Source organism: Mus musculus, chromosome 7 (assembly GCF_000001635.26).
Source record: "Mus musculus strain C57BL/6J chromosome 7, GRCm38.p6 C57BL/6J".
NCBI classification, from domain to species: Eukaryota; Metazoa; Chordata; class Mammalia; order Rodentia; family Muridae; genus Mus; species Mus musculus.
In genome coordinates this window covers 132826900-132854373 of record NC_000073.6, presented here as the reverse complement: position 1 = coordinate 132854373, position 27474 = coordinate 132826900, and the positions used below count along the sequence as shown (strand labels likewise).

Here is a 27474-nt window from a genome sequence, read left to right as displayed (position 1 = left end):
ATGACCACGGAATGTCAAATGGGAAGTGCTTAAGGATTCTGGGAAGCATGGTTCCAGAGGAGCTACCAGTGGGCACTGTGCACAGAGAAAACAACAAAACAAATCAAAACAGAACCGACGCTGGCAACCTCAAGTTCTACAAGTCTGCCTGTGGCCTCACACAAGTGGTGCTCAGTGGGAGGGGCTGTGTCCCTCCTATAGTTCTGCTTCTCTCTGGTGCTAGGCAGCTTACCCAGTGGAACCTCTCTCCCAGCCAAGAATCCCGTTTCCCTGGGTGATCAGAGGTGGTGCCCCACAGTCCTCAGCACTAAGCAGCCAGAATAATCCTTCCTGGAGCCAGAGAAGAAACTTGGTATAAACCATGTTGGGTCCCCCCACCTCCCCCAGGGCTCCATACCGACAACTGTTTATAGCTTTCATCACACACAGCAAAAACATCTTAACTGTTGGCAAGACATGAGGCTGAAGATGGGCTTATCTTTCATGGATGCTTCTTAATTAAAACCTAAAACTTTTAAAGACCCAGTCTGTCACACTCAGGCTTTCTTTCTGTAGCATCTAGAGTCTAGAAAAGATCAAAACAGCTACTTGCCCAGGGCAGCACTAATTGGCTGTGGTATCCGGTGGTTTTAGTGCTCTGTAATAAGGTTACTTACGCTCTTTCTTGAGTTCTTTAATCACTATGTACATGGATTTCCATCTGCCCTTTACTTTATTCTTTACTGCCAGAAGATCTTGGAACACCATGTATAGGAGCAGACGAACTGCTCAAACTGGGAGGGCAACATGTGTTGCCGTTTGCCTCAAGGGACTTGTTACTGGGCTTCTGTCTTCGAAGTCAACAGAAACGTAGTCCTGGAAACAAGTTCTTGTTGGAAGGCAGCTTGCTAGGGGCCTCTGAGATCCTTGCCTTAGACATTGAACCATGTTTATCTGAGTATTTCATGGCTAGTACAGACAAGATCTGACACCTAAGATCTTTTGCATTGTATTGCAGAACTACTGGCTGTAGTCAGACCATTAGGCATAAGATATCTCAGGTTCAATCAGACTTGAAGAACAAGTATCTTTTTATTTTGAGCAAACTAGAGTGAACAAACTAAAGCATGTAGAGGTTGAGATTTGGACAGGCTCAGATGACTAGCTGGGGACAGAGCAAGAACCTCTGAGGCCCCCTAGTATTTGTACTCATTTTATCATAATTCCATGGCTGGTGGTGGTACCCTGGGTGGCCCAAAGGCATTCAATTCCTTGGCCATTAGCTCTTAAAAGGTCAGCCGGTTTTATCAGTTCATTTTTCATAATTCTAGCCACAAATGAAATTAGTCTTTTGGTCGGGAAGGCAGCAATGCAATGAGGCCGGCCGCCCTATCCACTTTCCAGATAGGTCTTGAAAGAGTGAGATGACAAGCATTTGGGCTGAAGGCTGTGCGTTTCAGACGGTTTTTGTGGTTTCCGGCAGCTTGTTTTCCAAAGTGCAGTATTTTGAACGATGACTTACAGACAGCAGTCCCCAGATTTGGTCACTTTGAGAGCTAGAGAGTAAGGGGTAAATGTAATGTTGGCTGGAAGGCTATCTTGGCTTCTCTAGCCAGCATTGCACACTTAGCGGCCTCTAAGCAGCCTCGGTTCTTTGCTGTGCTTGGCCTCCCAAGGTCTGGTCTGGAGCATTAGAGAGACAGCCTCCTATTGCCTAGAGAGGCCAGGTCCGCGCCTCCCCTCTGCCCAAATCGCGTCTCTATGGCGGCTTCGAGCGCAGAGCGACATGAACGCGGATGCTGAGGGCCACAGCGGTGCTGTGGTCCCCGCGCAATCTCCAGAGGGCAGTTCCGCGGCGGATGACTTCGTCCCGTCCGCGCTGGGGACACGAGAGCAGTGAGTGTGGCGGGGAGGGTGAGCGGGCGTCTGAGGCCCGGAAGGAGATGGCGCCCTCTCCTGAATGGGGCCTGAGGGAGGAGGGCGGAGGCGACCTGTGGTGGCTTAAGGGGCGAGATCGCAAGCACTCCCCAAGCACTTCAAGGGATGCAAGCCCACCCGAGGCCCTTGGGGAGTCCGTGTAGGGGTCTGGAATCTGGCTGAGGGAAAGGGGGGAGAGAGTTGGGCAACATTATACAAAGGCCCGAGAGAGGTCCCCACAGAGCTGTGAGATCCCGGAGCAGGAGGTAGTCGAAATGGAAGATGCTCTAAACTGGGAGCTAGGGAGATAGATGGTAGGGGTTCTGGGGAAAGAAAGATGAATCTCAGAAATTAATGGATAAGCATATAGAGGAGTGCGGGGAGGGGGTTTAGGCATTAAGATGAGAGGGAATTTTAGAGGAGGGAGCAGGGATTTTAGAGATGAAATAGGAAGAGAAAGCGGATGATAATGGGAAGGGTTGCAGTTTTGAGGATTAAGAAAAGATTTAATGGGCGAACTAGAATACAGGGAGAGGCAGAGACTGTTGTAGCACTTAATTTTAAGTTCATTTTATCTTGGCTGCGTTCACTGTGAGCAAACAGTTGACCTACTGATTAGAAAATCCTGGATCTGCATATAGAAGACCAACTTTGGAGTAACAAACTCAGTTTGTGCAGTTCACTTTTGGACTTGCGACTGAGACTTAGAGATCCTTGGACAATTGCCCCTTTTTATTTAAGATAAAATGTGTATAGGAGTGTTCATCCGATGGGTATAAGTACTTGTACGATTCATCCTGCTTATCCATAATTTTTATTCTTTTAACCCAAGGAATTTTTTTAAATGCACTATATGCATTTATTGATAACACTAATAATGTTTAAGGCTGTTGTAAGGAGCCATGAACTTCAATGGAAATATTTGTTTAATTCACAAAAGACAGTTTAATTTGAGATTCTTGCTTCACATTTCATTGTTTATATAGTTGGGATGCTGTTTATGAGAGAGAACTGAGAACATTCCAAGAATATGGGGATACAGGAGAAATCTGGTAAGTTAAGCTGAGGAATTGTTTGTGTGGGTGTGAGAGCATGAACATGTGGACTTAAAACAACAAAGCAGCCTTGAGCTCTTCAGAAGCTCGGGGCTGAATCTGGCTTCTGTGACAGCTTTAAAATCAATTTCTCTCTCTCTCTCTCCTTGTTCTCATTTTTTATTTTTTATTTTTTTTTTTTTTGAGACAAGGTTTTTCTGATAGCCTGGGCTGTCCTGGAACTCACTTGCAGACCAGGCTAGTCCCATACTCAGAGATCCACCTGCCTCTGGCTTTACTGACAGCTTTTAAATGCGTCTTTTCTGTTTTAATGGCCCAGACTTACATTGCTCATAGCGCTAGAAAGTTGCTTTCGTTCCATAGTTGTCATTTTCTTTTTTTTTTAGAAAGTAAGAACCAGCATTTGCTGATGTCCAAAAAGGCAGAGTTATTAGGGCACCATGTTTAAGGATTAATGTTGCTGTAGATAGAATATGTGTGTTTATAGATATAGTATACTTCTATGTTACCTGTGGGTATATACATAAATATGTATAATATCCACATATCCTGGGTGTTCCATTTTTAGAGGTGCAGCATCCTAAGTAACGATAAAGATAAAGTGCTACTGTCATTTTTCAGGACCGGCGTTAAGTGAGCGCTATGGTATAAACAGCTTAACGTGTAGTTGTAACTTTTGCTGTCTCTCTGCTCTTTGTATTCTGTTCTAACAGGTTTGGGGAAGAGAGTATGAACCGACTAATACGGTGGATGCAGAAACACAAGATCCCATTGGATGCCTCAGTGCTTGATATTGGAACTGGAAATGGTGTTTTCCTGGTTGAACTTGTTGGTACTTTTAGTATTCATATGTTTGAGCCAATTTCTTTTTATGTTTTTTTGTTTGTTTGTTTTTTGTTTTAAGATGTATTTATTTATTTTATGTAAGTACACTGTAGCTGTCTTCAGACACTCCAGAAGAGGGCATCAGATCTTGTTAGGGATGGTTGTGAGCCATCACGTGGTTGCTGGGATTTGAACTCAGGACCTTCAGGAGAACAGTCAATGCTCTTAACTGCTGAGCCATCTCTCCAGCCCTTGAGCCAACTTCTAAGATGGATGTTTAAAGAAGTGTTGCAGTTAAGAGATTACCATCTAACTGTGAAACAGAAATCAGTTGGAACACTGACTTTGAGTGTTCACCTGGGAGAAAAGGGCGACCGACTGCTTGGATTGTGGAAAGCACTCGATACATGGTGGTGTCAGACGTAATCCTGAAAGATGAACTCCCACATGTCTAGTGAATGCTGGAGTCCTAGGAGCATAAAATCTCAAAGGTCATAGTCTTGAAAGAGTAAAATCTTGAATGTTGAAATTCTGGAAACCAGAATTCTGAAAACCTCAATCGCTGTATTCCAAAGCAAAGGGTGTATAGGCCCTAGAAAGCTGAATCATGTGGAGGGGGTGAGACCATTTATAGTCCTATGTAGGGTAGTTGTGTCACGTTAGGTGTGGTGAATACCAAAAATCCTGATTGCGCATTATTTAGGATATTTATGTGATGCTTCCAGAGGAGATTAATGTCTGAGTCTGGTTGGAGTAAGGGAAGGGCTGTCTCAGTATAAGTGTACACTATCCAGTAGGTTGAGGCCTGTCAAGGACAACCAGAGCAGATAAGTTGGTCTTTCTGAAAGTTAGAACACTTTTCTTTTGCTGTTGTATGTTTTGAAACTCTTGGCCTTGGGACCCGAGGGCTTACACCAGTGGTCTTACATCTTTGGGCTTTGAGCCACAGACTGAGCGTTAATTAGCTTCACTGCTGCCTAGGCATTTGGGCTTGAACTAAGTCAGGCTACTGACATTCCCTGGCAGACAGCCGGTGAGACTTCTCAGTCACAATAATTGTGTGAACCACTTCCTCTAATAAACCCCTTTCAAATCTATATCTCTTACTGGTTTTTGTCTCTAGATACTTTTACTACGAATAATTTGGTTTTGGGGAAGCAGCATAATTCCTTCTTACTGTATTCCTTAGAATACAATGAAAGAAATCTGAAAAATTGTTCCCTTGCAAGCAGGTTTTGCAATATCTTAATTTTGAATATTTGTTTGTGTATATGTATTAGGTTTGGTAGCCAAGTGCCTTTACCTGCTGAACTATCATACTGTCCCCAAGGCTTTGATAATTTAATTATATAGAGCTACTTAATGGTTTAAATGTTTTAAAGCTTGGGTCAGTGAGACAGCTCAGTGGGTGAGGATGCTTGCCCCCAAGCCTGCCCACCAGAGTTTGATTCCTGAAATGTGTGGAAGCAGAGAACTGATCAAGTATGTTAGTTACTTACCCGCTGACCTCCATAGGGGCTACCCACGTACTTACACAAACACACTACGTGTAAATGTTTTTTCCAGTTTTTTTTTTCTTTCTTTTTTTTAATTGCGACAGTGTCTCTGTGTAGCCTTGGCTATCCCGGAACTGTCTATTTAGACCAGGCTAACCTCAAACACACAGAGATCTGCCTGCTTCTGCCTCCTTAGTGCTTGGATTGAAGCTGTGTGTGACCATGCCCAGCAAATTAAAAAACATTTAAAGCTAATTACTGGTACTGTGGAAATTCTTTAATTGTAACAACCAGACCTTCAAACAAACATACATGCTTAACAGAATTTGGCAACTGAAATAGTCTTCAAATGACAGTGCAGTGTTGAAGAGATCACAGTTAAAATGGTGGTTTGAAATGTACGAAAACCAGGGTTGGGGATTTGACTTAGTGGTAGAAAGGCCTTGGGTTCAGTCCTCAGCTCTGAACAAAAAAATTTTGGACTGGGGGACCAAAAATATTTAGGGGGCTAGAGAAATAGTTCAGTGAATAAGAGCGCTGGCTGCTCTTCCAAGTTCAATTCCAACCCAAGTTAATTCTCAGCACCTGTGTGGCAGCTCACACCTGTCTGTAACTCCAGTTCCAGGAGATCTGACACCTTCATACAGACATACATGTAAGCAAAACACCAAAGCACATGAATGAATGACTGCAAGAAAGTCTTCTTTCCGGAATGACTCAGTTGTGTGTTGCTGCCGCTATGGCATTGCACTGTGTTCCTTGCAAAGGATGTCCTTGTCAGGAGGCACTGGAGCAGCTCACTGGCCTTCTGGGCAAGAGCTCAGCTTGCCTCCTGAAGAAGACACATATTTATCAAGTCTAACTGCAGAATACCTCACTTTGGCTAATGGATGGCCCAAACTGCATTTCGAAACTATCTCCATTTAAAAAGATATAAAACTCACCCCCTGTTAGGGTTAAACATTTTAAAACTTAATGCTTTGTTGTGTATTAATACCTAGAAAAAGTGAAGCTTTGAAAAGATTTTGAAGCTTTGGAAAATGAGCTTAAATTGCATCCCAAGACAGTAATGGCAGATGAGTGAGGGCTTAGGTGCAGCCCAGCCTTCTGCAAGGGAATTTTAAAGTGTGGCCAGTAAAGTGTTTGTTTCTTCCGCTCAGCCAGTGCATTTGTGAGAAAATTCAATTACGATCAAGTGCTTACAGTGGCAGAGCCATAGACAACAGAATATGCAGGTAAATGAATACCTTGGCCGTGCATCACAGTAGTGATGAACTCCAGGCTGCTCTTCTAGGGGATCTGGGTTTACTTCCTAGAGCCCTCATGGCAGCTCATATAACCCTCTGTAATCCTGTTCCCAGGGATTGTGGCTTGTAACTGTCTGTAACTCCAGTTTCAGAAGGTTTGATGGCCAGGTGGGCACCGGGCACACAGGTTATACACAGATATGCATATAGGCAAACACCCATATACATTTAAAAATAAATATGTCATTTGAGCTTTGAGCTATGTATTTAATGAGAGATACTAGCTCAGAAATGAAAAAGAAGAAAAGATGAACATTTAAGGAAGTTACCTAGTGTTCCCAGTGTTGACCTTTTGCTTCTACACTCATGCACACACAGATAAGAACACTTGTGCACTTGTATCCACATATTCATACACAAGAAGTACCATTTGTCTTCATTGGCATTACTTCTTGCTGGTGAGATGCTAGGAGCTTTTGATGAATTGAAGGCATGTTTGCATGATGAAGGCAGTGATACTGCTGAGTGGTTTGAAGATTCTCAGGTGCCCAGTCATGGTGTTTGTTCACCAGTTTTGTGTGTTGAATTTGTGGCCCATGTCTGAGTCCATAAGGAAGAAAATCGCTAAGTGCCCAAAACAACACAGGCATGGTGCTGAAGATGACATTTTTTAAAAAAATTATTTATTTTTATTTTATTTTATTTTATTTTATTTTATTCACCTTGGTATGTTTTTGCCTGCTCGTATGTTTGTGTGAGGTTGTCAGATCTTGGAGTTACAGACAGTTGTGAGCTGCCATGTTGGTGCTGGGAATTGAACCAGGGTCCTCTGGAAGAGCAGTCAATTCTCTTAACCACTGAGCCATCTCTCCAGCCCCCCCCTCACCCTTTTTTTATTTTTTTGAGACAGGGTTTTTCTGTGTAGCCTTGGCTGTCCTGGAACTCACTCTGTAGACCAGGCTGGCCTCAAACTCAGAAATCCACCTGCCTCTGCCTCCCAAGTACTGGGATTAAAGGTGTGCGCCACCACTGCCCAGCTCCAACCCCCCTTTTCATTACTTTTAAAAAAGATTTACTTTTTATTCCGTTAAGTGCCTGTGTTTGCTGTATGTATGACGATGCCCACAGAGACCAGAAGAGGTTGTTATATCCTCTGGCGTTGGAGTTGCAGGGAGTTGGGAGCCTCCGGAGCTAGGTGGGTGCTGTGAGCTAAATTCAGGTTCCCCAGAAGAACAGAAAGCACTTTTAACATCTCAGCCATGGATCCAGTCAAGGTAGAGCTTTTTGATAGGAAGTTATGTTGCTTTATGTAAGCTATAGAATTTCAGGAGAACATTACCCAAGAAAATAAATAAGTTTATTTCTCCAATTAAGGCAAAAACTCACCTTGATGTGAGACTTCTGAAAGTCGGTCAGCACTTAGGGACTACTTCTCTGTTCTTGTTCATAATCTATCTTTTCTTATATGTTGGATTTTCATGTCTTTTTTTACTTTTTGTTTATTCCCAGATTTTAAATCACCAGTTTTTTAATAATTATTCATTTTCCTCTGCTATATATTTCATTTGCATCATTTTGTATGAAATGTCTAAAGACTTGATTGTAATTTAGGCAAGTCATAATGAGACACGCCTTTAACTGCAGCACTCAGAGGCCAGAGGCAGAGACCAAGGCAGGCGGCTCTTTGTGAGTTCAGGGCATTCCTGGTCTATACTGAGAATTCCAGACCAGCCAAGGATGAACAGTAAAAACCTGTCTCAAAAACAAACAAGCAAACAGCAACAAAAACAGAATAATAGTTGTTTTTATACCTTTTTTAGATTTGAATCATCACAGTGTTGTAGGTGTAGTGGTAAACAGCCTGTGCATAGAGACACTAATATTAGCCAATGAAGAGGGGGGATTTTTTTTTTTTTTTTTTAGCATTTGTGACAGTTTCAGAAAGTTTATTTTTCTTTGTTTGAAAATTACAACAAAACTTAATGTGGGTTTACTTTTAAACTTTAATTTTTATTTGTTTTATATAAATGGTGTTTCATCTACTTGAGTCTATGTAGAGTTAGAGATGGTTGTGAACCATTATGTGAGTGCTGGGAACTTGACTTAACATCTGCAAGAGCAGGATATGCTCTTAGCTACTGAGCCATCTCTCCAGCTTGTGTTTATTTTTATTTTTGTCCTTTGAGAAGGGTCAGTGTGTAGCTCTGGCTGGCCTGGACGTTGATTTGTAGACTAGGCTGGTCTGAAACTCATAAGAGAACCACTGGACTCTGTCTCCCAAGTTGTGGGATCAAAGGAGCGCGTTCTCATGCTCAGCCCCCTGTCTTGTTTTTGAAGTAAGGAAGTAAGGTCTTATAGTATTACCAGCCTGGCCTCCTAACTCAGGTCCTCTAGCTGGTTTTTGGTGGTTTTTTTTTTTGCTTCCTGAGGGCTGGGATTACATGTCTGTGCCACAATGCTGGATGACCTGCTTTCCCATGGATACAGTTTGTCTAACATTGAGTGATGTCTCCAGCCCTTAAGTAAATGCCTTTTCAATATTTTATTTTGTTTATTGTTGTTCTTTTGAGTAGAGTCTCATGTAGCTCAGGCTGGCCTCTAGCTTACCCTGTAGCTGAGGATGTTCTGAACTTCTTAAATCCCTCTGTCCCCTCTGTGCTGAGGTTACAGATGTACATCACTATGCCTGGCTTAAAGAGTTTTAAAAATGATTTTTCCCAGAGTTATTTTTGAGATTCTTGATCTTGTAGGATTTTATATTTAGTGGTAATGGTCTTTTGAGGTTTCGTCATTTGGGATTATGTTGCTTGAGATTGTTTTTGGTGATTAGGACCTAATTCCCTAAGTGAGAAGCCCCAGGGGATTAGAGTCCTGGTCTTGGTTATTTTGGTTATAGTCTTTACCTTGAGCAAGCCTGCTTAATTTTTCTGGGCTTCATTTTCTCTTGCGGGTGTAGACTGGGTGATCTGTATTAGCTGCTCTTAGTTCAGGTCTAGAAATCTGCATATATATATATATATATATATATATATATATATATATATATATATATATATGGCTGAAGAGGTTGCTTGTTGCTTCAGAGTCATTGCCACTTGCAGATGACCCAGGTTCAGCTCTAGCATGGGCTCCCTCAAAACCACCAGCAACTCCAGTTCAAGGGATTATTTTAAGTCTTCTGGCCACCATAGGCACCAGGCATGTTTATGGTATACATACATGCAGGGAAAACATTTATGTATATAAATTTTTTAAAAATAGTTTAAAAGGAGTTGTTTGCAATTCTAATAGGGCATGTATTCTTCGTTTTAGCTAATTATATGGCTTAATAAAAATACATTTCTTATGTACCCAAGGTTTGATACAAGTTCCTCTATCAGTATTATCCTGTGTTTATAGTGGTCATTGTTATGCAGGAAGTGTATCATCTTAGGTGGTTTTACCATTTCCTCCTTCCTTCCCTCCCTCCTTCCCTCTCCCTCCCTCCCTCTCTCCCTCCTCCTCTCCCTCTCTGTTTTTGTTTTTTTTTTTTTGAGACAGGACTTCTCTGTGTAGTCCATGCTGTGTCTGGAACTCACTAGACCAGCCTGGCCTTGAACTCAGAGATCTACTTGCTTTTGCCTCTTAAGTACTGGGATTAAAGACATGTGCCACCACCATCTAGCTTACTGATTTTTCTTATTTAAAATTTTTTGTTACATTTATATATTTATGTGTTGTATGTGTGTGTGTATATGTGTGTGCATGTGTTATCACAGTACCCATGTGGAGGTCAGAGGACAACTTGAGGGAATCCATTCTTTCCTTCTAGCGTGTGAGTTTCAGGGATTGAACTCTGGACGTCAGGCTTGACAGCAAGTGCCTTTAACTGAGCCACTTAGGGATACACAAAAGATTGAGATTGACTGTTGACTACCACATACAAATACGGTACTGGGAGCTTGAAAGTGTGGCTCTTGTGCTTGGATTATAGTATAATATAGGATGGGCTGACAGAGAGTTAAGTTGTAGCTCATTATATGTGATATTGGATATACTGAGTATAAAAGAGGAAACAGCATTGGAAATGGGGGGATGAGGAACGGTCTTGAGGAATTACTATCCAAATTGGGAGGGAATCTAAGTGAGTGTGGGCAGAGTGTAATTACAGAGAGAAAATACTGGATAACGAGAACTAAGTACATGAAAGTTGAAGCAGCATAGGTCTTGTGCCTTTAAGTAATTGGTAAGATGTAATTTGTGTGGAGTAAGGATAGAGCTGTAGATTAAGTTCAAGTTGGCTACCATACTGTGTTTTGCATTGTGTAAAAGCTGAGTTTCCTTTTTAGGCATAGTGAGGAGAGAGGCAGAGTAACATTTCTTGAAACAGTTTTAAACATCAAAACAAAACAAGGGTGTTCTTTAGAGCTCAGGAGTGAAATGTCTGCAGCTCAGTAGATTGTCTGAACACCCACACAGTGGTCACCGTGGTCAGCTTTCTTCTTCAGAAAAAGTAACCAGTGTCCTCTGCAGGTTAGCCAATTGGGTCTTCACTTCCTAAATTGGTTAGCGTGGTTTTGAGTGTGTCAGTAGAACTAAGGTTTCCATATAACATTCTGGAAGATTCTGGTGCTGATTGTAGTAGTTGGTTATTTTCATTGCTGTCTGGCTGTGTAGGATTCTTTTTATAGCCATCTCACGCACATATTTATTCACCTGTTCATTTTACCTGTAGACTTTTTGGATTTTACTTACTCAATTTTGTGTAGGCCAAGAGTTAACATTGGGTGTCTTTCTCAGTCACTCTCCACGTTTTTTTTTTTTTTTAATTCTGTCATTTATTTTGCTTATGTGTGCCTGTGTTTCTGTATGCTGTGTATTTGGGAGTGTGCATGTGGAGGTGAGAAGACACCTTTGTGGAGTTAGCTGGTTCTGAGGATCAGTTCAGGTTGTCAGGCTGGGCAGTGAGCACCTGTGCCTGTTAAACCATCCTGCTTGCTCTTTCCACTTTTTATTTTTCTGAGATAGCCTCTCACTGACCCCGAAGCTTACTGATCCCTCTGCTTGGCTCTAGAGATCCTCCTGCCTTTTCTTTCCCAGTGCTAGATTATAGATGTAGATTATAGATGTGTGATACTTTTATGTGGGTTCTGGATGTTCAACTCATGTCTTCATGCTTGAGCAACAAACACTATACCAGTTGACTCATCTCTCTAGTCCCCTAAATAGTCATGCTTTTGTTTGTTTGGATAAGGTCTCTGGAGCTCAGAATGGCCACAAAACTGCTAGTAGCCAGATATTTAACCTCTGGCCTACAATCTTCATCCTTTGCCTCCCTGGTGCTAGGATGCTTGGGTCTGGGGTGTGTTTGTTATTGCTGAGCATTCTGTTATGTGGCTGTGTCTCACATTATTTATCCATCCACACACTATGCTTTTTGTTTGTTTGGCTCTTTTGAGACAGGGTTTTTCTGTATAGCCCTGGCTGTCCTGGAATTCACTCTGTAGACTAGGCTGGCCTTGAACTCAGAAATCCACCTGCCTCTGCCCCACAAGTTCTGGGATTAAAGGCGTGCGACACCACTGCCCGGACCTTGTTGTCTTTAAAGGTAAAGTCTTATATATTTTGACTGACCTAGTACTCTCACTGTGTAGTCTAAGCTATTCTGGAACTTGATGTAAGCTTTCTGCCTTAGCCTACCAAGTGCTGAAGTTACAGACACATGCCACTGTGTTAGCTGATTTGTCTGTTTTGAATATTTCACATGTATCCTTTGTGTTTGGCTTCTTTCATTTGTATAATTTTTAAAAAGACCAGTCTACATTGTACCATGTCAGGACTTTATTCCTTTATGTGGATGAAAAGTATTCCATCGTATGGCTATACCACTGTGTGTGTGTACACTTGTTACTGGATTTTAGGTTTTTTTCTATTTGCTTTACTATTGTAAAAATTTGTGTATAAGTTTGTGTGGAGATATGTTCTCATTCTTTTGAGGAGTATTTACATAAGATTGGAATTGCGGAGTCAAATTGCTGGACTTCAGGAATGACTAGATTGTTTTATTCAGCGGCTGCTTTTACATTTCTACCAATGGTAAATGAGAGTTTAAATTTTTCCATAGTCTTACCAGTATTATTTATTTATTTATTTATTTATTTGTTTAGAGACAAGTTCTTATTATGCAATCCTGGCTGGCTTAGAACTCATTTATGTAGACAAAGCTGACCTCAAAATCATAGAGATCTGGCTCCTCTTTTGAGCCTTCAGTTGTCACACTAGTTAACATCCTATGTCCTGTCAGTCCTGGCTGTGTGCATCATTTTCCAGCGGTGCTGAACTGATAAGGCCCATCCATGCTGCGGCTGATGGCCCGTGGCATCTGCTCCTGGAATGAGGCTACCCCTGGGAGGCCACATGCCTCCCACTTGTCAGATGATGCTTCCCACTGCCCTGGAGTGACTCAGCCGGACAGACAAGCGCAGTAGGGCTCTCTATCAGTTTTTTATTTCACTAGGAGATCATGATGCTGACTGAGCCTGAGTGTTTTCTGGCAGAGAGAATAAATTTGGGGAGGTCAAAATGGGGTTAAAAAAGAATAGTTTTCACTTGTGTTGTGAAGTGTGAAAATAAAATTGGTGGCTCTTTTTATTTAAAAAAACAAAACAAAACAAAACAAAACAAAACAAAACAGAGATCACAAGACCACTTGCCTCTGTCTCCTGAGTGCTGGGATCAAAGTTGTGTACCACATCTGACTTACAAGTATTTTTTTTTTGTCTCATTTTTTTAAATTTGCTTGTATACCTGCATGTGTGTGCATGTCAAGGTGCCTCTGTACAGGTAGGATCAGGCTTGGGTGTTTGTTCTCACTTCCTACCTTGATTTAGACAGGGTCTCTTGTTCTCCATTGCACACTTTGGGGATTCGCCTGTCTTCACCTTTCATATTCCTCTAGGACAGTGGTTTTCTGCCTTCCTAATGCTGCAACCCTTTAATATAGTTTCTCATGCTGTGGTGACCCCCAACCATAAAAGTATTTTGTTACTACTTCATAACTGTAATTTTGCTACAGTTATGAATTGTAACATAAGTATGTGATATGCAGAATATCTGATATGCGACCCCCAAAGGACTTATGACTCACAGTTTAGAGCTGCTGCTGTAGGATACTAGAATTGCAGGTGCATGCCATCCCATCTGACTTTTTGAGATTCATGTGAGTTCTGAGGTTTTGAACTCAGGTCTTCATCCCTGGTGCAGCAAGCACTTGACTTACTGACTCATCTCTCTAGCCCAAAGAATTGTCTGTCTGTCTATCTATCTATCTATCTATCTATCTATCTATCTATCTATCTATCTATCTATCTACTGTATATGAGTACACTATTGCTGTCTTCAGACACACCAGAAGAAGGCATTGACTCCCATCACAGATGGTTGTGAACCGACATGTGGTTGCTTGGACCCAGGTCCTCTGGAAGAGCAGTCAGTGCTCTTAACCACTGAGCCATCTCTCCAGCCCTGCTTCTTTACATCTTGACAGGTGGTTTTGCTATCTAATCTTAGATTGGTATTTTTCTTTGCTTGTCTTCTGGCTCCCATTCTTCATGACTGTCAGCTGGACAACACCCTTAGGTTTGCTCTTAGGAAGTAATGTGTCTTCTTGTTTCTCTGTTCTTGTTCTCTGGTACTTTCTAGAGTTCCCTCTTTAGTTTTCATCAGAAATACTGTGATGTATATGGTTTTGTTTCTTTGCATCTCAATTTCATTTGAAGTGCTTGGGTCCCTTTGCCAGGATTGGAAAATGTCAGTTATTTGCTGTTTCTTATTCTTGCCCATTCTGGTTTCTTTCCCCTTCTTGGATCACTTATATCTGTAAATATTTTAGATCTTATATATATAGGTTGCCATGTTAGATCATTATGGTTCTTTGTCGTTTGTCATTCTGTTTTGAACAGGGATATTTTCTTTACTAATTCTTAAAAAATAATATCACACAAACTGGACATGGTAGAACATGCCTTTAATCATAGCACTCCAGAGGCAGAGTTAAGAAAATATCTGAGTTTAAAGTCACCCTGTTCAGCCGGGGGGTGGTGGTGGTGGCGCATGCCTTTAATCCCAGCACTTGGGAGGCAGAAGCAGGTGGATTTCTGAGTTCGAGGCCACCCTGGTCTACAAAGTGAGTTCCAGGACAGCCAGGGCTACACAGAGAAACCCTGTCTTGAAACAACAACAACAACAACAACAACAACAAAAAACAAAACAAAATAAAACAAAAAAAATCCTGATCTTCATAATGAGTTCTAAGCTAGTCAGGGCTTTATAGTGAAATTCTGTCTTAAAAAAGAAAAAAAGAAAAAAAAAAAGAGTCTAATCCATCAAACCTATACCTGGACTTTCTTGATTTAGTTATTGTACATGTCATTTTTATTTTTGTTTTAAAATCTGTCTCTGGTAATTCTCTCATTTGGGTCTTGAGGGCCTGTCCTGCATCATTTTGTTCTTTCCCCTACACACATAGGTTTTCTCATTGTAGTCTTGGCTATCCTGAAACTCACTCTGTAGACCCAGCTGGCTTTGAAATTAGAGATCAGCCTGCCTCTGCCTCTGCCCCCCAAGTGCTGAGGTTAAAGATGTGCACTTCCACAGGCCCATTGGGGCCTATTTTAATGTCAGTTTCCTCCTTGAGTTTTGATTGTTTCTTAGAGTGTCCATTTATTTTTTTTACGTGGTGCAATAATTGAATAGGAAAAGCATTGCTGATAGCTTTGAGGCTCTGAGTGATTATTATAGAATCCAAAAACATCAGCATAATTTTTTAAGTTGTAATGAAGGGTCAACAGTCACGGTAGAAGGAACTGCTAAAAGAATCATGTTAGGTTTTCCATCTGTTAGAGAAGGAATTGTGAGAAATGAGAAGAAAATGGCTGTCTTTCGGTGGCTGTGGTAGATGGAGGTGGCTGAGAGGACAGCCCTTCCCATCACAACAGAAAGGAAGGTGGGTGTGGTGGTGCTCCTCAGTAGTCCTGCACTCAGGAGCAGAGCCAGGAGGCTCTGAAATTAGAGGTCAGCTTAGGCTCATAGCAAGTCAGAGATCAGCCTCGACCACACTATACAATGAGAGCGACTGTCTCAAAAACAAAGCAAAAGGAAAAATGAAAGTGGAAAAATAACTGGTGTTGTGTGTTTTGAGTTTAGATTACAACTCAGCCCCTTAAGGTTGAAAAGTGTTTTCAGTTATTTTTAAGTCATATGCAGGTTACCTCTTTTTTTTTTTTTTTTTTTGGACACAAGGTCTCACTCTGTAGCCTTGGGTGGTCTGGAGCATCAGACTGGCCTCAAACTCACAGAGATCTTTTTTGCCTTTACCTTCTAGTTCTGTGATTAAAGACGTGTATCACATGCCTGGCACTATGTTAACCTTTTTGTTGTTGTTGTTAAAGATTTATTTATTTATTTATTTATTTATTTATTTATTTAATGTATATGAGAACACTGTAGCTGTCTTCAGACATATCAGAAAATAGCATCGGATCCCATTATAGATGGTTGTGAGCCACCACATGGTTGCTGTGAATTGAACCCAGGAGCTCTAGAAAAGTGGCCAGTGCTCTTAACTGTTGAGCCATCTCTCCAGCCTCTCACTATGTTAGCTTTTGAAGGAAGTAAATAATGATGCCCACGGGAGAATTTCAGTCCATACCATATTTTGCTACTTTTGTTGTTTCTATTTCTTTTGAAATTATTATTTTTAAACACTTTCCTTTTTTAAATATTTATTAATTTATTTTATGTATATGAGTACACTGTAGCTGTCTTCAGACACACCAGAAGAGGGCATTAGATCTCATTACAGATGGTTGTGAGCCACCATTTGGTTGCTGGGATTTGAACTCAGGACCTCTGGAAGAGTAGTCGGTGTTCTTAGCCACTGAGCCATCTCTCCAGCCCCTTGAAATTATTTTATCATAATAAACAGCATAATTGGGTGTGGGTAAAGAACAGAAGCCACTATGCCTTCGCCATAGGCACCACACATCTGAGGAGGTTCCTGCCCAGCAGATAGTAAACCCTCAAGCCTAGTCATCCTTGTCTCGTTCTCTGCAGAAACTGGGTCCTGCCGAGCCTCTCTCAGGTCTTTCACAAAGATCTAATAGAATATGTGAAATAGTTGAAAAAGTGAAAAAAATGCTATACAGGTGTATTATTTGTAAATTATGTGGCTGGTAGAGAATTAAATAATTTATAATTTGCTGAAGCAAAATAACTTAAAACCAACTCACTACATATACATTTAATTTATTCATATAACTTAATTGAGTTAAGTAAATGTGAGATAAATTCTTGTGTGAATTTGAGCATAACAGCATCAGAAGTTAATATTATATTTTCAGCTCAAAGGCTTACATATTATCTTTGAGAAAATAAATTTCCTTTTGAAAAGAAATCAGATATTACAAAAGCAAAAAATTTGTTGTGGATTTAAGCTTTTGCTTTCTGTATAGAATATAATAAAAACTTTAAACATGCGAATAACTGGATATTCTATGACATTTGATCTACAGCAAAGTTAAAATTACTCTAGTATTCAAAGAATATGATAGCTCATAAGTAAAAAATACTGTTTTAAACTAAATTATGAAATTATTTCTCTGTCTCTAGGTGAAACATGGTTTCTCTAATATAACTGGGATTGATTATTCTCCTTCTGCAATTAAGCTTTCTGCAAGTATTTTAGAGAAAGAAGGGCTATCTAACATTAACTTGAAGGTAACTATTAATTATATTAATATTTTAAAATAAGCTATAGTGTTTAAATGTTACAATGTTCATTTGCTTACTTTTTTGCATTTATAAATTAATACAAACTGAAACATCTAAAAGTAAATACTAAAATTTTAATCTAGTCTACGGAAATTTTTTCTTTCATTTTGTGTGACAGAGTCCTACTGTGTATTCCAGACCAGCCTCAAACTTGCCTTCTTCTGCCTGTCTAGCTGGATGTTAGGCATGTAAGACTATGCTTTGTTGGAAAGTATTCTTCTTTGTGTATGTATATATGTGTGTGTTCATACAATATCTTCCATGTATGTTTGCAAGATCATACAGTAGCTGGCTCTGGATTAATCAGATTAAAAAGTTATAAATGCTAGCTGTCCCTGTGGTACTGTTTTCTGCCTGAGGTTCCACCAGAAGGAAGGCTACAGCCACTTAAACTGTGAGGATGGCGGGATTTGGTTATGCTTGTGTCTCAAATAAAATGACTTCTATTTTAAAAAGTCAACTTATAAATGTATAGGATGTTCTGCCGAACATTGTTATTTAATTCTTCATCCTTGTTAGCTTTGCCAATTTTGTATAGCCTAAAGTCACCAGAGATAAAAGCCTTACTGAAGAATTGTCTAGATCAGATTGGCCTGTGGGCATATCTTTGGGCATTGTCTTGATTACTAATTGATTCAGGAAGGCTCAGTCTACTGTGAGACGTGTCATCCCTAGTATTCCTGGGCGCTATAAGGAAGCTACTAGTTAAGCATAAGCCTGTGAGTAAGTCAGAGTGTGAGCTAGCTTTAGGTTCCTCCTTTGCCTTCCTGCCTAGATTCCTGGACTATAACCTGGAAGTGTTAGATAAAATGAGCCCTTTCCTCTCAGAGTTACTTTTGCTCAAAAGGAAACTAGAACACTTAAAACACAAGGAGTCGACCACAATTCTTCTCTTTTCTTTCAATCATTTTGCCTCACCACTCTCAAGCTTACAGACCTCAGATCCATGTACCTACCACAAAGTAGTATTTTTGATCTAAAATGAAAATTGGCTTACATTACTGTTTTGTTCACAGACCTCCATTGGGTCCCCTTTGCATTCTGCACGGAACCTAACGGCTACAGCTAGCTTTCGGAAGTCTGTCCTTGTGCTAGAGTCAAATATATTCTCTGGCATGTGTTAGACAGACACTCTGCCGCTGTACTCCGTCTTTAGCCTGCCTGCGCTCCTTTCTTTCTTTCCTTGCACAGGGTTTCTCTATGTTGCCCCGACTATCTTAGAACTTGCTTTGTAGACTAGGCTGGTCTTGAACTCAGAGATCTGCTTGCCCCTGTCTCCCTCTAGTGCTTGAATTAAAGGTGTGTATACCACTGCCTGGTTCACTAGCTCTCATTTTTTAACCCTTTCCGTTTATTCAGTATTTCAGTCGCTGGCTGTATTGTTTTTGAGATGTGTTAAGCTTGTCTAAGGTTTTATCCTTGCTATCTCTGCCTTTCTTTCCTTAGGTTTCTCAGCAGGCCAAGTTTGTTCCCATTATTCACATCTCTGTTGAAATAGCACCTCCTTAGAGAGGCCTTCAAGGCTGCTTTTCTCCCCACACCCCTTTCCTTCTCCCTCCCTACCCCCTCTCCCCCCTCCCTTCCCCTCTCTCCCTTTCTTTCTTTTTTTCTTTTTCTTTTCCCCCAAATTTCTTGCCTGCAGGTATGTCTATGTACCATCTGTATGCCTGGCCCCTGAGGAGGCCAGAAGAGGGTGTTCTATTTTGTGGGACTAGAGTTACAGATGGTTGTGAGCTGGGAATCAAACCTGGGTCCTCTGGAAGGACAGCCAGTTTTAACTAGTGAACCATCTCTCCAGCCCCTTTAGGCTGCTTTTGTTGTTGTTTGTATTTTTGAGACAGCATTGCTCTGTGTAGCCCTGGCTGTCCTGTAACTTGCTCTGTAATTTAGGTTGGCCTGAAACTCAGAGATCTGCCTGCCTCTGCCTTTCAAGTGCTGGGATTAAAGGCGTGTGCTCAGGCTGATTTTATATATATATATATATATATATATATATATATATATATATATATGATTTATCTTCCTAGTCACTCACAATCTTACTAGTGTTTTCTTTCTTTCTTTTCTTTTTTAACCCCACAAGATTAGGGTGCTTCCCTTTGTAGCCTCAACTGACCTAAGAATCTCACTGCCTTCACTTTGTAAAGACAGACTATAGGATGCATCATCTTGGCTGGCTCATGATTCTTTGTTTTGTTTTATTCTATTGAGACAGGATCTTCTATAGTTCAGGCCAGCTTCCCGCATGCTATGTAGCTGAGCTTCTGGTTCCTGGGCCTCTGCTTTCCCAAGTGCTGTAATTACAGGCATGTACCACCATGCTGTTTTTTCCTCTTTAAAATTACACTCATGTATTTATTGTAGGTGTGAGGTGGATACGTGTGCCACAGTACACAGTGAAGGGTTTCTTTTAGAGTGTGAGTATGTGTTGGATATATGTGCACAGTAGAGGGTCTCCTTTACTTGTGTGTGTGTGTGTGTGAGTGTGTGTGTGTGTATGTGTGTGTGTGTGTTGGATACATGTGCACAGTAGAGGGTCTCCTTTCAGCATGTGGGCTTCAGGATTGAACTCAGTTTGTTGGGTTTGGTGGCAAGTGCCTTTATTTCCTGAGCTCAGGCCCTATTTTTATTTTATTTAAGATTTATTTATTTTGATGTGTATTAGTGCTTTGCCTGAGAAGGCCAGAAGATGGCTGCATAGTCCCTATGTCTTGAGTTACAGGTGATAGTAGGTGATGGTGCTGAGAACCAAACCTGAAACCACTGAAGAGCAGCCAGTGGCTTATTTCCAGGCCCCATTTTTGCTTTCTTAATAGCACTGTATCTGAAACACCTTTTTTTTTGTTGTTGTTGTTTATTCGAGATAGGGTTTCTCTGTGTAGCCCTGGATGTCCTGGAACTCACTCTGTATAGACCACCCTGGCCTCGAACTCAGAAATCCTCCTGCCTCTGCCTCCCAAGTGCTGGGATTAAAGGCTTGCGCCACCACGCCCGCTGAAACACTTTTAAAGAGCTGTTTCATGGTATACCATTATTAAATGGTTGTAATTTATTTTTTAAAATTTAAATTGCTTTATTTTTGTGTGTATACTTGTGTGGGCATAAATGTGTTTGTGAATTGAGATCTGAGATCAGCTTGCTCCAATTGCTTCTCTCCTTTAATCATATGGACCCCAGGGCTAACACTTAGGCTTTCAGGTTTCCCTGCTGAGCCATTCTGCTGGCCCTATCTGAAATAGTATTGCTATCTTACTACATACATCTGTTTATTTTGTGTGGTGTGTGGATGCACCCCTGCAAGCTTGTGCAGGTCAGAGGACACTTGAGGGAGTTAGTTCTAACTATCATGTCAGTCTTAGAAATTCACTCAGATTGCCTAGCTTGGTGACAAAAGCTCTTACTCACTGAGTCTGAAAGTTTGAAAAAAATGTCTCTATGTGAGTGTGTACATGGGAGTGTGTGCATGTGGGTGTGTATGAGTGTGCATATGGGTGCATGTGAGTGGGTGTGAGTGTGCATGTGAGTGCATGTGAGTGTGTGCATGTGTGTGCATGTGGGTGGGTGTGAGTGTGCATGTGGGTGCATGTGGGTGCATGTGAGTGTGTGCATGTGAATGTGTGCATATGGGTGCATGTGAGTGTCCATGTTGTTGCATGTGAGTGTGTGTATGTGAATGTGTGCATATGGGTGCATGTGAGTGTGCATGTGGGTGCATGTGGGTGCATGTGAGTGTGTGCATGTGAATGTGTGCATATGGGTGCATGTGAGTGTCCATGTTGTTGCATGTGAGTGTGTGTATGTGAATGTGTGCATATGGGTGCATGTGAGTGTGCATGTGGGTGCATGTGAATGTGTGCATGTGAAGGCAGAAGCATTAAACTTCCAGGAGCTTTCATTGTAGGCAGTTGTAAGCAACCTGATATGATTCTTTCATAAGAGCAGAACCCAAACTGTATCTCTGCAGCTGCTTGAAATACTTCCTTTATGAGTTTGTTTTTGTTACCTTTTTGTTACTATGACTGAACAACATAGACTAGGTAATTTGTAAAGCATAGAAGTTTATTAACTCCACAGTTCTAGTGGCTGAAAAGTCTAGGATTCTTAAATGATGTGATAAGGGGCCTTCTTTCTGTGCCATAGCAAAGCAAGTAAGCCAGAGAGTTTTCCTTTATAACAAAGCCAGCCCCTCATTAGCCCATTAATCTGTTCACGAAGAGAGAGACTTGATGACTCAGTCACCTTCCAGGGATCTCTTCCTAATCCTGATAGCATGTGACTGTGTTTAGGTTTCCAATGTGTGTATTCTGGATGATTCTCTTCAACAATAGCAGCTTATTTGTTGTTTGTCTCTCCCTGTAGAAAGCACAAGGTTATTCTATTCCAACACAGATTTCTTTACTCTCTCCCTTGCTGCTGTATCCTATATTTAATAAGTAGAAGTGTCATGAAGCACCTTTGGAATACCAGAATGTCGTACAGGGGCTTAGGGTGAGGATGTTCCTTCCCGCTGAGGAAGCTCTTCATGGAGTCTTTGTTTTGATTCAAATGTCATGAATTCTATACTTTGGGTATGGAGAGTGGGAAATTCCCTCTTCTAATCGAAGTACTTGTCGAGGGTAGCGTGCTGGTGCACCTGCAACTGTAGTAGATCTCGGAGAGCCTGGGCTGCATGTGTTAGACCCCGTCACCAAAGGAAGCAGCTCAGTACCAATACACAGTGTCCACTTTAGGGGAATTGTTTTAGATAGTTACTTACTAATTAAAATTATATGAATGATAATCGGCTAATTGCTTGATTTTAAAAGTATTTTAGAATTAAATTCATTGGTAAATTTGTGTATTATAAAATGGAAGCACATCTCAATTTCAAATATTGTAGTTGTATTAGGTTATTAAAACCAGGATACTGATGAATTTTAAAAGCTAAAGTGCAAGACATTTACTGAGTTAAGTAATCATAGTTTAAATAGTCCCTTGATTTCTTAGGCTTCTTGGTTTTTGTTCTATCCATTAGTAGCTTTGTGAGCTGCTAAATCAAAACAAAGGAACTTTTGATAATTCCTTGTTTACTTTAGGCGCTCAAGTGGTAGTATAAGCCATAAGTCTTATTTCCAATGACTTGGGTTCCAAATAAATTTTGTCATTTTGATAAATATGTTGAATATTTTCATAAGAAACAACTTTTTATAAACTGGGCTTTTGAGCCAGTATTCCTGGCTTTGATTTGTTTCCAAATTTGTAGAGATTTGAAATGTCCAGGAAACACTATCAACCTCTCTTCTAATTTTGGCTTTAATGATCTAGGAAACAAAGCACATAAAACTTCACTATAAAGTTCAAAATATGTTTATTATATGTAAAGGGCCATCATAATGGGCCCTTTTATCTCTAAACTTTTATATGCTGTCACTTTAAGTTATGTAAAAATTGTGTTAATTGTTCTCATATGGACACTCATTTTTAATATAGGTAGAAGACTTTTTGAATCCCTCTACAAAGCTTTCTGGATTTCATGTTTGTGTTGACAAAGGGACTTACGATGCCATAAGTCTTAATCCTGACAATGCAATTGAGAAGAGGAAGCAGTATGTGATGTCTCTCTCCAGGGTGTTGGAAGTAAAAGGCTTTTTTCTAATAACCTCATGTAATTGGACCAAGGCAGAGTTGCTAGATGCATTCAGTGAAGGTAACCGTTTTGAATGTGTGCTTCCTTAGGTTTTATACTTGTGCTCGGCTCCCCTGTGGGTACAGTATTTTACATTTCTGCTTGTGGGAATTGCCTGCTTTTCTTCTGTGTTAATGACCTTGGTAATAACTTTGAACTGTGTATACAGAGCACAGAAAAGTAAATTGGTTGGGATCCAGAGACCTTTTTAACATTTTTCCCAGAAATCCTGGCAGTTAAGTACTAAAATTTACGAGCTTGTAAAGATCAAGCTCTTTATTTAAGCGATGCAATCTTTTATTTAAGCTGTATGATCTGCTGTCCAGAGACTCAGAGCACATGCACTATGCTTTTGACTTCAGTGCACCAACTTATTTGTGAATCTATAATCATACAAATGGAAGTACATGACCAATGTTTTAGTTTTATATGTAGTTTATATGATTTGCTTTAGGGGTCATTTAAGTATTTAGGATTTGTCTTTTTGTTTCCAGTATATATGGAGCAATTATTTATAATATTGCACAGAAATGAAATGGGGAATGTATAGCAGTTTTACATACTGGTTCTTAAGGAAGTCCCCTTTGTTTTTTTATGTCAGGCAGGACTTTTTCTGTCTCATTAGCCAAAGGTAATTAAGACTCTACTACTAATGGGGAGTCTTGTGAGCACTAAGAATCTATAGCTATACAGAGAACATTTGAAGTTTTCTCAGTTTCTTCCTTGGACACTTTAAGAAGTATTTTTACCTTCTAGTTTATTCATGTAGCACACAGGCATTCCTGGGAAAGTATTTTGAAATTTTTTTTGGTATTCGTCTGCCTTTTCCTTAGAGTCTTTCTTCAGGTTAGTACTAATTATTTTATAGAGGAATGGAAAGAATTTTTGGGATGAAGTATTAAGTAAATGGTTCTAGACTAAATATTTGGCTACATTTTGACCCGTCACAGCTGATGAGAGATTAGCTACCTCAAGAGTTTCCTGCACACTGTTTTCTGTAACCATGTTGCATCATATTGAATGCACCTATCTTAGATTTTGTCTTCCTTTTAGTATTAAAGGACTAGGCAGAGAGAATATATCCTGTGTCCCCTTGTGTACATGCAGTGACCTTGGTAGGTTTTATAATGGAAAACCTGAAGTGTTTGTTCCTGAAAATACGAGCTTTTGGCTTCATTACTGTTACTTTTAGAAAACTAGAATTGTGTGAGATTTACTGTCTTTTATTTTGTCGTTCATTTTATTACCCTACATGCTACATTTGTTTCTCTTAGAACTGTTCGGTTCTAGCAATAATCCTTCCTTCTTTGCAAAGCTCGGCAGTTTTAATAAATGCTCGAGAGTTCTGTGCAGAGCAAGTTCCTGTCTTGGTTCTTAAGTGCGGGTGTTCTCTCCTCACCCGGGACCGGTAGACAGAAGCACATTGCTCTGTTTTTGGTAATGAGGGACAGGCTTTACCCTGGAACACTATGCTTTAAGATGTGAATGTGTCTGAGAACTGTTAAGTAAACTCTATATTATATTCAGTTTTAGAACTAAATAGAAAATTATAATAATGAAAATATTATAATAGGAGGTGTTAGAGAAACAATCACATAGCATTAATGAGTTTTAAGGATTGATTTACTTAGAAAATGGTGCTTGGACTTAGATGCAAGACAGCAGCGGAGCTCTGCTGCAGAGCCTACTGAAGGCCTCCGCTTTAGCTGCTTAGGTTGGCTGCTGCAGTCAATCTAAGCTGGTTTAGAATGAAATTCACCTCACTAATCTGTTTCTTTTTTAATTGAAAAAAAAAATTTCATACCGTGTATTTTGATCACGCTTCCTCCCCTCCCCTAACTTCTCCTAGGTTCTCTCCATTGCTTTATCCACCCAACTTTATCTTCTTTTTTCTTTAAAAACAAAACCAAAAAGCCGGGCGTGGCCCTGCACGCCTTTAATCCCAGCACTTGGGAGACAGAGGCAGAGGCAGGTGGATTTCTGAGTTTGAGGCCAGCCTGATCTACAAAGTGAGTTCCAGGACAGCCAGGGCTATACAGAGAAACCCTGTCTTGAAAAACCAAACCAAACCAAACCAAAAACAAAAACCCCAAACAAACAAACAAACAAATTAAAAACCAAAATAAAACCCAGAAGGGGGGGAAAAAACACCAAAAAAATTCAACAACAACAAAACCAACAGCAAAATCTCTACAAAAATGGAAATAGAAATAAAAACGCAAAAGTGCCTAAACAGAGCATAAGGAGACAAAAAGTTGCCGTGTGTTGGTGGCACAGGCTTTTGATCACAGCACTCCAGAGGTAGAGCAGGCAGACTTCTGAGTTTGATGTTATATAAAACCAAGACAAAACAAAACCAACAACAAAAACTCTACCAAAATACTGTGACTATGTTTTGTGTTGGCCTACTACTCCTGGGTATGGGTTTTGTCCGGAAGTCCAGTGACAGTCCATTGTCGAGAACTGAGTTTTTCTTTGCCAGTGGGTATTAAGTACAAATAGCTTGTTGTGTAGAGCCTGTGTCTACATCAGCCTCTCAGTGCTGAGACTGCGTGGCTTGAACCTTTTGAGGGCCTGTGTGTGTGCTGCCGCAGTATCTGTGGGTTCATGTGCCACACTCTGCCAGTCTTTTTAAGGGTCTTTGGTTTTTTGATTTTTCTATATTTGAAAGGAATTGTGCAGTTTTCCTTGGTAGTCCTGTTCATACAATGTAAATGTCTTTATGCTATTTGTTTATTTATTTGTTTTATTTATTCCAGATTCAAGCCTCATACATAGGAGGCAAAGGATTCTACCACTGAAATTCTCTGATGAGTTTTGTGTTTTGTTTTGTTTTGTTTTTGAGACAGGGTTTCCCTGTGTAGCCCTGGCTGGAACTCAGAGAACTGCCTGCTTCTGCCTCCCAAGTGCTGGAAAGGCATGCACCACCACTGCCCTGCTTCCCTCTTATTTTTAATGAAAAAAGAAAATCATGTCAGGTGGTGGTGGTGGTGGTGCTGCCTGCCTTTAATCCCAACATTCTCAGGCAGAGGCAGAGAGGCAGTGAGAGAGGCAGAGGTGAGAGAGAGGGGGGGGGGGCAGGCAGGGAGAGGGAGAGAGAGGCAGAGGCACAGAGAGGCAGAAGCAGTGGGTCTGTGAGTTCAAGGCTGGCATGGTCTACATACCATTCTCTTTCTGATGTGATTGAGTTCCTACGTATAAAGCCACATAAGAAGCAGTACTAGCATGTGACAGTAACTCAGTGTGTCACAGCTACTTCCTACCAAGGAGATAGTGAAATAGACTAAGGGAGATGGAAGGAGGGAATGGCAAGCAGGACTACAGGAAATGAGGAAAGACTTCCCTGCCAGTTGTGTTTGGTCCTTTTTGTTTCCTGTTTATTTAAAAAAAAAATTGGGGGTAAGCTGGAAAATAATTGCAAAATTAAGTTTAGAAAAGATGTGAAAGAATATTGTTAGTACAGATATCTCTAACAAATATTTTAATTTTGTTTTATAGGATTTGAACTTTTTGAAGAGCTGCCAACACCCAAGTTCAGCTTTGGAGGTAGATCTGGAAACACTGTAGCAGCTTTGGTTTTTCAAAAAAGGGGGACTTCCTTGGACAAAATCAGTTAGCTTTCTAGAAGAAACTGCAAAGTCAACCTGATACAGAAGAAGGAAGTGCAAATAGTGCTTAGTAAGTACCCAGGCTTAGTAAGTGCAAATAGTACTTAGTAAGTACCCAGGCTACACAGACTGAATAGGAATAATGGGTTGATGGGAAGCCACACGCATGGGAATCAGTACTTAGATATCAACTAAGAATAATTTAAGATTTTCTTTTGTATTTAAAATATAAATTTTTTATTGTGATTTATGACAGTTTTCTGTAGCTGTTAATCAGTTGAGAACTTCAAAGCAGTAAATGAATTTATAGAAAGAATCTGTTTTTGGTTTTTGTGCTTTGATACAGTTAAATATGTCTATTTATGAAGACTTGAACAAACAGTTTCAAGGCCAGAATAGTGAAACTTTTTTCATGCGTTAATAGAACATGATGTATGATAAACAATGCCATTTTAGGTTTATAGCTGGGAGAGCTCCGTGATGTCTGTGATGTGTATTAAGCAAAATCAGAGAAATCGATTAAATACACTTATTTATTTATTTATTTAGAGATAATGTCTCACTATGAGCCCCATTCGGCCTAGAGTTCACAGAGCCTCTGCCTCCTCAGTGCTGAGACTAAAGATATATAAAATAATATGTATATATACATATCATGTATATATACATATTATTATACAAAATAATATTGTATTAGTTTATATATAGGAGAGCTACAGCTGAGATAGAAGACACTTTTGCAAGGTACCAGACGGAGCCAAGCTTGGGTCTGGCTGACTCTAGAACCCTTCTTCTTCTAACAGTCTACCTCCCAGGTGCCAGATCTCTGCTTTGTGGTCCCTGTAAGTCAGGGCTACATATGCAATTCATTTG

General features: G+C 40.4%; 1 protein-coding gene across 3 annotated transcripts; it reads left to right on the top strand.

Annotated features, from left to right (window-relative positions):
- The first annotated feature begins 1074 nt into the window (after positions 1-1074).
- On the top strand, positions 1075-26917 carry Eef1akmt2 (EEF1A lysine methyltransferase 2). Of its 3 annotated transcripts, NM_028095.1 has the most exons (6): positions 1727-1875; positions 2883-2948; positions 3665-3779; positions 17167-17274; positions 22798-23014; positions 26492-26914. In NM_028095.1, exons 1-6 carry the CDS (start codon positions 1766-1768, stop codon positions 26608-26610), a joined length of 735 nt encoding a protein of 244 aa, NP_082371.1. In that variant the 5' UTR covers positions 1727-1765; the 3' UTR covers positions 26611-26914. The 3 variants fall into 3 exon arrangements, with proteins under 3 accessions (XP_017167811.1, NP_082371.1, NP_001334558.1); XM_017312322.2 differs by lacking the exon at positions 22798-23014 and having other exon boundaries at positions 1075-1875; positions 3665-3783; positions 26492-26910; NM_001347629.1 differs by lacking the exons at positions 17167-17274; positions 22798-23014 and having other exon boundaries at positions 26492-26917.
- The last annotated feature ends 557 nt before the right edge of the window (positions 26918-27474 follow it).

Excerpts from the sequence above, each read along its gene's own strand:
- Eef1akmt2 (NM_028095.1), top strand. The coding sequence starts at position 1,766 with ATGAACGCGGATGCTGAGGGCCACAGCGGTGCTGTGGTCCCCGCGCAA. Across the intron at positions 2,949-3,664 it reads GGGGATACAGGAGAAATCTG|GTTTGGGGAAGAGAGTATGA; the intron begins GTAAGTTAAGCT and ends CTGTTCTAACAG. Across the intron at positions 23,015-26,491 it reads GCTAGATGCATTCAGTGAAG|GATTTGAACTTTTTGAAGAG; the intron begins GTAACCGTTTTG and ends TTTGTTTTATAG.